The sequence below is a fragment of the Poecilia mexicana genome, unplaced genomic scaffold (genome assembly GCF_051168715.1).
Source record: "Poecilia mexicana isolate PSO_F unplaced genomic scaffold, ASM5116871v1 scaffold_23, whole genome shotgun sequence".
NCBI lineage: Eukaryota > Metazoa > Chordata > Actinopteri > Cyprinodontiformes > Poeciliidae > Poecilia > Poecilia mexicana.
Genome location: NW_028263392.1, coordinates 2,948,226 through 2,960,503, shown reverse-complemented (window position 1 = coordinate 2,960,503; position 12,278 = coordinate 2,948,226). Strand labels below are relative to the sequence as shown.

General features: G+C 37.9%; 1 protein-coding gene across 1 annotated transcript; it reads right to left on the bottom strand.

Annotated features, from left to right (window-relative positions):
- Positions 1–3,060: 3,060 nt before the first annotated feature.
- LOC148152466 (NXPE family member 3-like) lies at positions 3,061–7,035 on the bottom strand. The gene is made up of 7 exons (XM_088003400.1): positions 6,867–7,035; positions 5,675–6,136; positions 4,950–5,245; positions 4,729–4,799; positions 4,186–4,218; positions 3,892–4,080; positions 3,061–3,810 (listed from the first exon to the last, which is right to left on the bottom strand). Exons 1-7 carry the CDS (start codon positions 6,999–7,001, stop codon positions 3,236–3,238), a joined length of 1,761 nt encoding a protein of 586 aa, XP_087859526.1. The 5' UTR covers positions 7,002–7,035; the 3' UTR covers positions 3,061–3,235.
- Positions 7,036–12,278: the final 5,243 nt, after the last annotated feature.

Sequence of the window (12,278 nt, the reverse complement as noted above, 5' to 3'; positions counted from 1 at the left end):
ACTGCTCACTTGCCGGTTCCCGCCACACCGCAAAATGAACGTGGAAGGAACCACCCCAAGCTCCATCGCCCAACTTTTTACACCCAAAGGTTCTGCCAACCTTTGTTTATACACACCTAATCCTGGAGCTACTTCTCATCTGTCAGCAGCTCCATTTCAGATTGTACAATTATCAGGCATTATCTGTTTCAGACAAGAACCACTTACGTCTCCTCCCAGCAATGAAACAAACCATCTTTCTTGCAAAGACAGAAAGTGACAACAGAATGGAACACCATCAACTGTGCCAAGCTAAAAGCCACTTAAATCCCTTTGTATTGTGCTTTATGTAAAGTGTCAGAGTGTACGATCTATGACTTCAGAGTGTACGATCTATGACTGATCCTTTTGATGCCATAGAAATTCCATGCTATGGAGTTGATCGCTGCACCACCCAAAAAATGTGAGGAACAACAAACTTGAGTGGCTTGATCTGACAAACTAAATAACACAACAAAAGTCCTGAGATTAAATTTAACACAGCTCACTTCAGAGCAACACAAAAGCATGCAAAAGACAACAGCAGAGGTCAAGCATTGATGTCATAACAACCCATGCGCAAGGAGAAGAGTGAAGGCAGCAACCACAATTATGTTTTTCAAAGATCTGCAAAGAAAACAACAAAGAAAACCTAATTATACTAGAAACATCTACAGATGTTTTTTTTTAATGTTCTGTCAAATTCAGTTCAAGCCAAACATGTAGAAGTCATTAAAATCGAGAGAAAATTTATAAACGACCAATCCAAAGACTCTCTCTCTGATGTTGTTGCATGCAAAACAGCTGCACTTGTCATCTGCCAGACTGGATAATAAAAGTCCTGGTTCAACATGCAGATTACAGGCGGAAGGAAGCATGTTGGCACTGTTAAAGCAACGGTCAATTTCCATAAATATTTCACATATAACAGGCATTTTCTGTAAGACAGCAGAAGAAATCAATCACGAAATCAGCCCAATGTCATCATACTAAAACCATCATCTGCATTACGTTCTTTACTAAAATGCTGCAGAAGTGATACGTCAAGTGTTACTAAGCAGCACTGCTGGTGTTCAACACAAACCTTCACTGAACCAAGGCTTTTTGTCTTATTCTCTCACTCAGTGTAAAATGTTTTATTGAACTCTAGTTCCATGGCTTGTTCATTCCTGGCTGTGGGAAAACAAATATTGACACAGACTGCTGCCTACAATCATGCATGCAGTTGCCTGATGGTACAATACCCAACTGTGTGGCATGCCTGAGACAAAGTATGATCGCAATATTTACATATTTTCCTTGGCATTGTCTCAGTGTTAAACTGGTGAGCTGTGTTGCTATTTAGTGGTTGTCAAGCAGCCTGGTATCGATAAGGTATCCCCGTGGGTTGTTATGCATGTGAACACTTGACACCTCTGCCCTAGCCAGTACTTCTGGAGTTTCTCAGTCATGGCCCACTTGAGCGCAAGAAGTCACAATTTCATGAAACCATAGTCTCTTGTGACAACACCACTCCTATCTAGACCATTCTAACTCACATCAGTCTTCACGATCAACGGCTTAGAGAAATCCGCATATGTGTACACCAGAGCACAAGACCAGCCTTTAAGCTCTGAAGCCTTTAAGTCTTCACACTGGGGAATATAAACCTCATTCAGAGGCTTCCCAGAGGAATTCTTGTGCTTGGTTCCTTGAATGTCTGCCACTACTTTATGTAGAGGGATGGCTAATTTGGCAAAAACCATCAACTAGCATCCATCATACGAAGGACTTTTAGAATAAGATAATTTTGTTGTATTTGTTTGATGCTGTGACATCCCCACCTCTTTAAGGTGGATAATCTGTCCCTAATTTTGCTAATGTTTTTGTTTTCCTCTCAATGAACCAGGTCATAGCGAACCCAACCTCCCAACCCCCAAAACAACAATAAGGTCTGACTTTACAGGAACTGAACTATATAATCATGACAAGTTTGATGCATGTTTCTCATCGGAATAAAAGTTCTCATAACTGTTAGTTCAACCTCCAAAACATTTAGTCCGTTGTGCACATCATACTCTCAGTTTATCATTCCTCCCCAACAACTTGCAAATTCTTTTGGACATGCATGAATTGTTTCTTTACAGTTTTCTGGTTTTTAACATTATCATTTGCTTCTGTCACTCCTAAAACTAGATAAGTTGCTTATCTTTTTGCACATAAGCAAATTAAGTTTTGACAGTTTTGACTATTCTATTTTTAAAATAGGTTTTTAAACTTGCAAACAGAACTGAAATATCTCACAGTTAGTAAATATACAAAACCATGGATACAGGAGTGGAAAATGGAAAATTTTTGGTAGGACAATCTTTGGTTAATCATGATGTTTTTCAGTCGTATAAAGCAGTTTTTTGTTTGTTTCAGAAATGACAATATTTTTTTTTGTCTACAACAGTAAAATAATTTCAGATTACATTTCTTTTTCTTCAATTTCTGTTAATTACATCTCAACTGCTCTTAGCAATGCACGAACAGCAGCAAGTAGGAGGTGCAGTGGACAGGAGAGGTAGAGTACAAGTCACATAAAACCATCATGCCACTCTTTTTTTTTTCCTGTCTCTTTCAAGCATCTGACCTTTTTGACGCCATCTTCATTCATAGGTCTTTGCGAGTCTTCAGATTGAGGCATAATGCAATGGACTAATGGGAAGTAGAGGAATGTTTTATTAATGTTTTAATGTTTTATTCTTCAGCTTTTTGCCATAACTCAGGAAAAAAAAGCTGTCTGCCAACTAACACTTAACCCCTGTGTGTGTGAGGACTGAGGCAAATTATACAAGTTTTACGGGTGTGGGTTCGGTTGGACCCCATTTCTAAACACTAGGGTTAATGTAACCAGTACAATTACTTTGAGCAGGTTTAGATTATTTTTATTACTACACTTATGATAGAAAATGAGACAGGAGTGGACTAAAAAGATTAAACATACACATTTTAAAAAAATAAATATTTTATTTACATCTAAATTTCTATATAAATGTAGACTTCTTAAACATGAAAGAAGGCTTTCTTCAAAGTTTTCTTGGAGGCCATTTCATCCCAGCATCAAATTTCCTTTACTTACTTCTGTGTTGCTAATTTTTATTCCATCTTCAGAACTGCTGGTTGACATGTCTTTAACGTGATATAGATCAAGTGTCACCAATCACCAGTGGTTACCCAATTACCAGGTTATATTCTACAACTTTTTTGTTTCTGTAAAGTTCCCTGCTGGAGAACATATGTGTGATAAAACAACATTTAGCATGTTACTTATTATGGGACGCTGTGGATGGAGGTTGTGTGGCAGGTAGTGGGCCAAGGTCATCTCCCAGGCATCCACAAATCGGACTTTCACCCCTTTAAATAATGTCCTGAGTATTTTGTCACGTTGAATAGAAAACCAGTCACTGTTGGTCAGAGTCTCGTAGAGGGACAGCGCTTTGGGGTTCGCGGTCCTGATGATGACCAGCGTACCTGGAGCTCTGGTCAGCAGCCGCTCCACTGCCCTCCGTATGCTCAGCAGGCGCCGGATGTAGACCTCAACAGGGAAAGTGCTGAAGTGCGACCAAACTCCAATAACTATAGCCGTGTTTTCACCTCCAACCAAACCATCCAGTTCGTTGGCAATGTATCGTGCCTGACTGACCGGCAAGTTACCGAAACGGATGGGAGGAGCGTGGCAGCGGAACGTCACCAAGATGTTCTTTGCATAATTCAAGGCCATAAAAGGTCCTGTCTGCGTTCGACTTTTCAGGTCAAACTTCTTTAGATCTGAAATCGTGAAAAAGAGCAGATTAGACTGTAACATGAACCAATTTCAGTTGTTACTAGACATTTCTATTGGGCGTCTACCTGGTGCTGCTGAGATTAAATATTCAAACCACTGCCTGATGGTGGAGTCTCCATACAGGTGGAGCACCTTGCCACTCAAACACTGGCTAATTGCAGAGTTGTTAGTAAGCTGGTGAACTGTGGTGCCATCTAGTGCTCGCCAAATCCCCTGGTAATAATAACCAGCAGGTTGAGCGCTCACACTTCCCCCTAAAGTCAGAAAGAAGGTTAAAAAGAGTAGCCAAGAAGAAAATCGAGGCCAAAAACAGTATTTTTAAAGACTGTTGTATTTTTACACAATTAGACCAAATTTACCTGATGTGTTTGTGGGAACTGTTTCATTCAGAACTGGAAGAAAATAATTTTGAAAATTTATTATTATTATTATTATTATTATTATTATTATTATTATTATTATTATTTCAGCTGAAGAGCTGAAAACTATTCTACAGTTGTTATGGCTAATAATAAATACCTGTTTATGGAAAATTAGGAAAAACACAAATATGTCACTATAATTACAGACAGAACAAGTTTGGTGAGCCGCAGGTCGAGACTCAAGTGGGAGCCTTCAGTCCCGACTAAAGATATCTAAGAACATCTTGCTACAAGGTAAACAGGTTAAACTCAAATCTAAATTTATCAAACAGGTTAAACTCAAATCTAAATTTATCAAACACAATCAGCCAGAGAGTCGATTCGAAGTAGAGACAATTACATCATCAACATGTAAATGATAAAATAACAGATCATATAAGGTGCTATGAGAAAGCCATAATAATGTATCAAATGTATTAAATTCTTGTTTCCCGTCCTGTAATTTGTCAAGCAATCCATTGCTTTGTTGTAAACCTTTACCTTTTAGTTTGGGTAAAATAGTGATGTTTGAAGGCCCTGATGATTGAATTAAGACTTTCATGTTGACACCCCTACAGCACACAACAGAAAATGTGTTAACATCATGTACATCATGCATTTAATAACATATTTACTATTACCTCCAGTTAATTTGCAAAAAAAAAAAAAAAAAAAAGATATTTTTTGCAAATAGTTGAGTTGAAATCTGGTACTAACATTACCTTTGAAAGAGCTGGTCCTCCATCGGCTTTAGTTTCAGACCGAATCCTCCAAATGAGTGAATGACTCTGTGTTCACATTTGAGTTTCTTTGGCTTGTAGCAGAACCAGGGCTCGCCGGTGCGGATGTCGGTGAAGTTGCAGAGCTTTTCGGGGGGCGCCTTGAGGCACACGTTACAAGCAGTAGCTTCAGTGACTGAGCCAGAGCGGAAGATGCCTTTTAAAGAAACTCTGCCAGGGTTCTGCTGGGTGATTCTGTCCAGCACAGTGACCGCCTCACTGGGATGGACCAGGGTCACCTTTTTGAAAAGAACCGGAAAAAAGCCCTATGAAATAAAATGAAGTATCTGCAATACTTGTAAAGTACAATCTTGTATTTTTGGTTTAGGTACGTAGAATTGTCCCTGTGATCTGCCAAAGGGACAGACACCCCAGCTCTCGCCCAACAGCCGCTGGAGAATATAGAATGCCACAAAGCCCCCCAAGTATAGTCTGCTTTATACGAAGGAAAGATACGTTTGTCCTCCTCAGGAGCTTCTCTTGTGGTTTATATCATTTCTTCCTATGTTCATGTTATTTCCTGTGATCCTAACATGTTGTAGGTTGGAAATAAAGTCATCTAAACATGAGATTGTCTGTTTCCTCTTATCACAAATCATTAAAAAGGTTCATTTAGTTGAGTTAGGATACGTTACTGGCTCACTTATCAAGAAATGTTTTAGTCTCACCTCAACACATGCGCTTCCTTCCCAGAGTAGAGAGAACACAGCAGTGTAAGAGCCATTGTGATGATCCAACACTCGCCCTGCAACGCCTGCAAAAAGAGTCGGGTTGTGCAGCCGAGCAAGCAGAACATCTCCCCCTGATGACTTGGGGCGGCCGTGGAAGTCGGTGATTTGTATCAGAACCTCCAGCTGATCCCCTACTCGCCAACCTCCACCGCCGTTTCTTGGCAGAATGGTGAAGGTGCTGTGAGCGGGACCACTGGTGTCATTCAGAGAGAAGTTAGACGGTAGGGAAGGTGTTTCAGGCCAGGCGATGGACTCCTTCAACTGTTCTACCTCCAGAGCGTCCTCTGGTAACACAGAGTGGTAGGAGCAGACGCTGGTTGGCTGAGGAGGCTCAGTGGGACGTTTTAATGTTGTGGTGTTTGGTGTCGGAGCCTTAGTGGTGGGGACGTTCATCTTTAACTAGAGAAAAGTTTAGAGATCAATCAAATGAAATAACACAAATACAGTTTCATACAAAATACTGATTTACTTTTAGAATACTGGTTAGTTAATTCTAATGCAAACTACAGCAACAACAACTTTCTATTAATATCCTGTGTGAACAGTTAGCTGCTAACGTCTTAGCCACCTTGTGGGAAATATCTGCTGGATCATTATTGTGTAGCCCCTTACATCATAATTATGTATATATATATATTTTTTTATCAGTTTAATTTAATATATACATTTTCTGCCCTGTGACAGACTGGCGACCAGTCCAGGGTGTACCCCGCCTCTCACCCAGAACGTTAGCTGGAGATAGGCACCAACACCTCCCGACCCCACTAAAGGACAAGGGTGTAAGAAAATGGATGGATGGATGGATGGATGGATGGATGGATGGATGGATGGATGGATGGATGGATGGATGGATGGATATACATTTTCTGAGAAACTAAATTTTAAGCCAAATTTATCAAGAGTAATGAAAAAATCTCTTGACCTCATAAAATCCTGCACCATGTAGTAGTAGTAGTAGTTCCCAGAATTTTATTGTAAAAATACAGTAAAACACTGCATTTTACTGTAAATTAAAAACATTTTTAACAGTGTATATTCAGAGATGATGGTTTTGTTGACTACATCTTTACTTGTTTATACAAATTTTTCATTGTATGAAAAGTTGTATTTTTATCAGTCTAATACTCACCTCTGATAATTTACAGGTTATGTGATCAGTGATGTTTTCACTGTAAAACATAACCCATAAAACAAGGCAAGCCAAGAACAGGAAGATCCAACCGTACTTCAGAGGAAAATGTTTTCTGGACATCTGGCCTCCCATGATGAATGACGACTTGCCCTGAGTTAAAAGACAAATAAAAGTTTTTATTAAATGAATGGTTTGTCTTTCTTTTATTCATGATTTGAGAATAAATGAAAGAAGCTTTTCTTGGGATTATATTTACCTTTATCCTTTTGTTTGCCTCAAACTGCTAGTATGAAGTTATATTTGGTTTAAATACCGAAACAACCAATTCATCACAAGTTTAATGTCAGTGAAAAATGTTAAAATGTTTGGTGAAATGAAAGGTAGTGGAGTGGGTGAGATTTATACTTATTTATATTTATATATTTATATTTATATTACATCAGAAAGTTCAGATAAAATCAAAAGTGATGTTTTTCATGTGAACTTCTGTGCTATTTATGAGCTATTTAAGAAGCGAGACAAAACTCTTACAAATGTATAATTTACATAATCCTCAGTTAATCCTTAATTATATATCTGAAAGACTAAAAGATTCCATTTTAGGCAGTTTTATATGATAAATATAGTAAGTGATAGTTTTTTTTAAACTTTTATTTAAACAATTCCTCGACATAATCCATTCTTATGCATCTTTACATTGCGACACAATGTATGACATTCAAACATATTTCTTCTAAAGCTCCACCTTCCCCCTCTCTCCTTACAATGTCACAGAAAATCAAGTTTTTTGTTCCAGATATAGATTTACAGGAGTCCATCTTTTATTATAAATGTCCTTCCGGAACCTCAGAGTTGCTGTAATATCCTCCATCAGATTCACAGTCTTCAGCCTCTGAACCCATTGTTCCAAGGTAGGTGGATGTGGTTTCAGCCAGTCCACAGTGATCACCTTATGAGCAATCAACACCAGGACTCAGCATATATTTAGTAACCTCCGTTGAAAGATTCACCTCTTCTAGGATCACTTTATGGATTTCCCAGTCCATAGTCAAATTTAGTATTATTCCTATTTCCCTTTTTACCATCTCCCAGTAACCTTTCACCTTTGGACATTCCCAAAAAATATGGGAAAAATCTCCTATCTGTCCGCACTTCCGCCAGCAGAGATTACTGGCCTTATTATCATAGTTGGCACTCACTATCGGTGTCCTAAAAAATCATATTTTCCAACTAAACTCTCTCCAGTTTGGACTATTCAGACATTTATGCCAATTATCCCAAGTAAGTGATAGTTTAAAGTGGATTACTGTGGGTATGCCGTATCGTCTCGTTTACGATAATACCGGCAGAATTTTTTAACACCGCTGAAAAAAAATAAAATTTGCAATATGATGACGTAAGTTAATTGAGTCTAACCTGACGCAGTGTACTAATGCCATTAAAACAAAAAAGTAGCTGGTTAACTGCTAAACAGTCTTCACTTGACTGAATTTCACAGAATTAGCCGATCGAGAAAGGAAGGATATACAGCAGTTTCAGCAGTGGTTTGACTGCTGCAGCTTCCGTACCCGTTGTTCTTTGGCTCAGCTATGAAAAGCCACGACACATTCCGGTCATCGATCGGCCCGCCCCTGACTAATGATTTTTAAGACTTTACATAAATTTTGGGAACTATTTATTTATTTCTGCTAATGGATCTATATAGAAATTGTTTTAAGGATAAATGTAATATGATAGGCAGGGTCTATCATCTTGCGTACGCAAGACAAGTTTCCTTTGGGACAAAAAAGTTAGTCTTATCTTATTTTATGAGCATTAATAAAATGCTTTCATTGTTCACGGTGATAGCAAGAATCATAATAGATGTTACATCTGGACTCTGTAACATCAGAACAGTTAAAGACAGACTTTCAGTAAACCAGCACCCACCAGTTAAACTGAGGTCCTCTGTGAGACCTCAGATTAACATGACATCTTCGGAAATAAATATATATTTTTTTCTATTATTTTGATTATCTCATCTTAAATATTTAACCCTTTTCATTGTTTACTGCATCTTCCTTGCATTTTGCTACCAATAAGGACATTGAAAGTTGACTGTTTTTTATACTTAGCTAACAAAACTTTTCTAGAAAAGATAGTTTGTCAGAAATGATGAATACTATAAAAATTGCTAAGTATAGTTTTACTCAAAATAAAGTTTCATTTCTACTCGTGGGGCATCATCCGTTTGTTCATAAAAATCAGTATTTTCTAGAAAATGGATACATTTTTGTTTAAGTTTTTGTTTGTCTCATATCAGATAAATGACAAAGCGAACGCTGTTGGTTTAATCTGTTTAAGTCATGATGAAAACAAAACATTTAAACCGGAATGCATTTTTCCTTTAAAGATTTTTTTTTTCCAATGAAAAGTGTAGTTATACAGTGAACTTGATTTAACTAAGATAGAAACGGAGGTGTTGACAAAGCGACATATATCTCGAACGTGCTCCGAAAGACAACGTCTGTGAGAAAAAAAAAAAATTCTTGACGTAGCACTCGTGTGACTGCTTGTTTTTTTTTTTGTTGTTTTTTTTTGCTACTGTAACGACACTGAGAGCTGAATGTATGCTGCCTCATATTGCCGGGTTCGTTTCGTCTACATGTAACTGGCGCAACCACTGTAAAATAAAAGCCGCCTCACATTTAGAATGAAAGTTATTATTATTATTATTTTTTTTTTTTTGGAGGGGGGGGGGGGAGGGTAACAGAGATAATAAATACGGGTTTATAGTTGACTCATTGAACTGGGCATGAGGCCGATAGCGCGCACTAATCCCACCGTCCGAATCTCGCGCGAGCTCTGTCACGGTGTCCGGCCTTCATCTCTGAAATTTTGCATCTCGGCGCGGATCGCGCGCGCCACGTTTCACTCAAACCGGACGATCTGGAACATTCTCTTCCACCAGCTTCGGGTGTGTATGAATCCTCTGTGAGACCTCGGTTTAAGAAAATACCGACGTCCAGTTTAAAAGTCGTGACTGTAATTACAGTCGTGTTTTTATAAGTTCTGAGCGAGCAGTGAAACTGTGAGTGTATTATAATTATCTTTAGGAAAAAAATTGTAAATTTGCTTACGCAATACGTGTCTGACACACGCTTGGCTCTGTGCCTGGCCTTCGCTTGTAACTTCATAAAAAATAATCAGGATTACCACCGAACAAAACATAATCCAAAATATAATCCAAGATAAACACAAGATATGTGTTTTCTACAAAAAGAACATTTATTTAAGTAAGCCAGTTCTTATCATTGCCCGTTTTAGGTCATAAAAAAAAACCTTTAAATGTGACCAGAGCTGGTGCAGGATTTTATGAGGCCTTAAACAGAATATAATTTAGCTACTGCTTCCTATGAGTTCCTCTACAACAGGGCGTTATGTCTCTTTCAATAAATCCAGAAAAATAAAATGCTCTCAGCCGGGTTGCAAACTGTCCCGTCAGAATACTGCATTGGAGTCGTAATTTAAGTTGTAAAATGTGAATATCGTGAAAGTTTAAAAAAAAAAAAAAAAAAAAAAAAAAAAAAGCTGTTTGAAATTGTCATAATTAAAACCATGTTGTTGTTCTACAGTCGTGTCACACAACCCCTCACTGGTTTCCAGTGGTGTCCAGCAGACATACTGGAAGTGAAACATCACACGCACAAACACACATGGCCGTGTAATAGACATATAAACTCCACTTACTTCTCTAAAAGTACGTGGAGTTTATATCCACACAGTATGTCAAACTGCGTGCACTATTAAATAAACTGCACATATTTCTCATTTGCATAATCACACAACTATGTTGGAAACGCACATATTTATTCACTAACATGAATAAATCAGAAGGTTATTCTGCATGCATTTTCACCAACAAACACATTTGAAAATATTTCTTCTTGTATTCTCATTGTACCCAATACGCCAATATTTAAATATGTCAATATTTAAAAGTAACGAGTTTTAGAGATATTTTGTGCTGATGCTACAACTTTTTGTTTTGTGCTAAAAAAAATAAATAAAATGCAACCTTTGCTACAAGCTGAAAAATGTAACTAAGCAAATTTTGAAAACCTTAAATTTTAGATGATTGACGCCGTGGATCAAAAGAGCAGAAGAAAACGACCAGCTTGAATTAATAGCTTTTCTCGTCTTTTTTTGGGGTTTACCTTTGTATTTTTCTCCATCGTCGTCCTCACTTTGTCAAATCCGCAGAGCTATGTGGAGATGGGTGTGTGTGTGTGTGTGTGTGTGTGTGTGTGCGTGTGTGTGTGTGTGAGTGTGTGTTTTCCTGCCTCTCTCTTCTCACAGGGTGTAACCAGGAACGGACCGGAGCTATAAAAATCCCCCTGGACTTTGACTCAATTGGATCAACAACAAAAATTTATCAACACCTGGCACAGGTGTTACACTACTTTAATCATGACTCTACAACACACCATTCAAATTAAGCGACACATGTTTGAGCTTAAACACTCGCTGTACTGTGAGGGACATTGTCTTTTTCTGAGGGTTGTAAGAAAAAAAAAATAAAGACTGTTTCTGCTGTAAGATTAAGCCGGCGTGGTCTAAGCTCAGACAAATTGATGGAATGGACTTCAAAAATATTTTTATGTTTCATTTTACAATAATAGGGGGAGTATTATGCAAAATCAAAAACATACCTGGAGTTGTTGCCTTTATTCTTTAATGCATATTTGAGAAATCCTTTAATCCCCTGATCCATGTTAAGTTTGGATTGGACAACACTCCCAGGAGTGTACACCAGCTGAGCAGAACAGTAGAAAGATGGCGAGTGGGGCAGGACATTAGCACATTGTTTCAAATGCTAACATGACTTTTATTTTTGAAACTCTGGATAAAGTTTTGGAAGACGTGAAGCTGTTTGGTGTATTTTTTATTTTTTTTATTACCATACTATTTGCAGAAATCTGAACATTGTTACTATGAAAACATATTTTAAAGCACACTCGAAATGGCAGAAAACCACTGTGTGTCGCCTTTGTTAAAAGAAGCCTTGAACCTTTTCCAAGTTTTCAGTATGGTTATGGTTATACAACAGCCACACATTACGCAAATGGAGGTTGCTTTTGGAAAAGCATTAAGCTTTTCAGTTTTACAAAAACACATCTCGTTAATATAAAGCTCAGTCTCTTCCATTATGAGGTGGAACATTATCTGCTGCCAAAGTTCAATAGCCTATGGCATAAACTGAGTTTGTTAACGTGTTTGATTAAGGCTGGTCTGGATAAAACAAAAAGGAAAAGGAGCAATTAAAGGGTGCAACTTGGCCGTTAACAGATTTTGCAAAAGTTATGCTGTTTAAATGCACATTTAAAATGAAACTGCTTCAGTAGCCTACCTTATTGAATGCATTTATGG

Bases quoted from the DNA above. Each gene is read 5' to 3' on its own strand.
- LOC148152466 (XM_088003400.1), bottom strand. From the start codon at position 7,001: ATGGGAGGCCAGATGTCCAGAAAACATTTTCCTCTGAAGTACGGTTGG. The intron at 6,137-6,866 runs GTGAGTATTAGA...ACTTTTCTCTAG, and splicing joins TAACCTGTAAATTATCAGAG to TTAAAGATGAACGTCCCCAC. The intron at 4,081-4,185 runs GTAAATTTGGTC...TTCTGACTTTAG, and splicing joins AGTTCCCACAAACACATCAG to GGGGAAGTGTGAGCGCTCAA.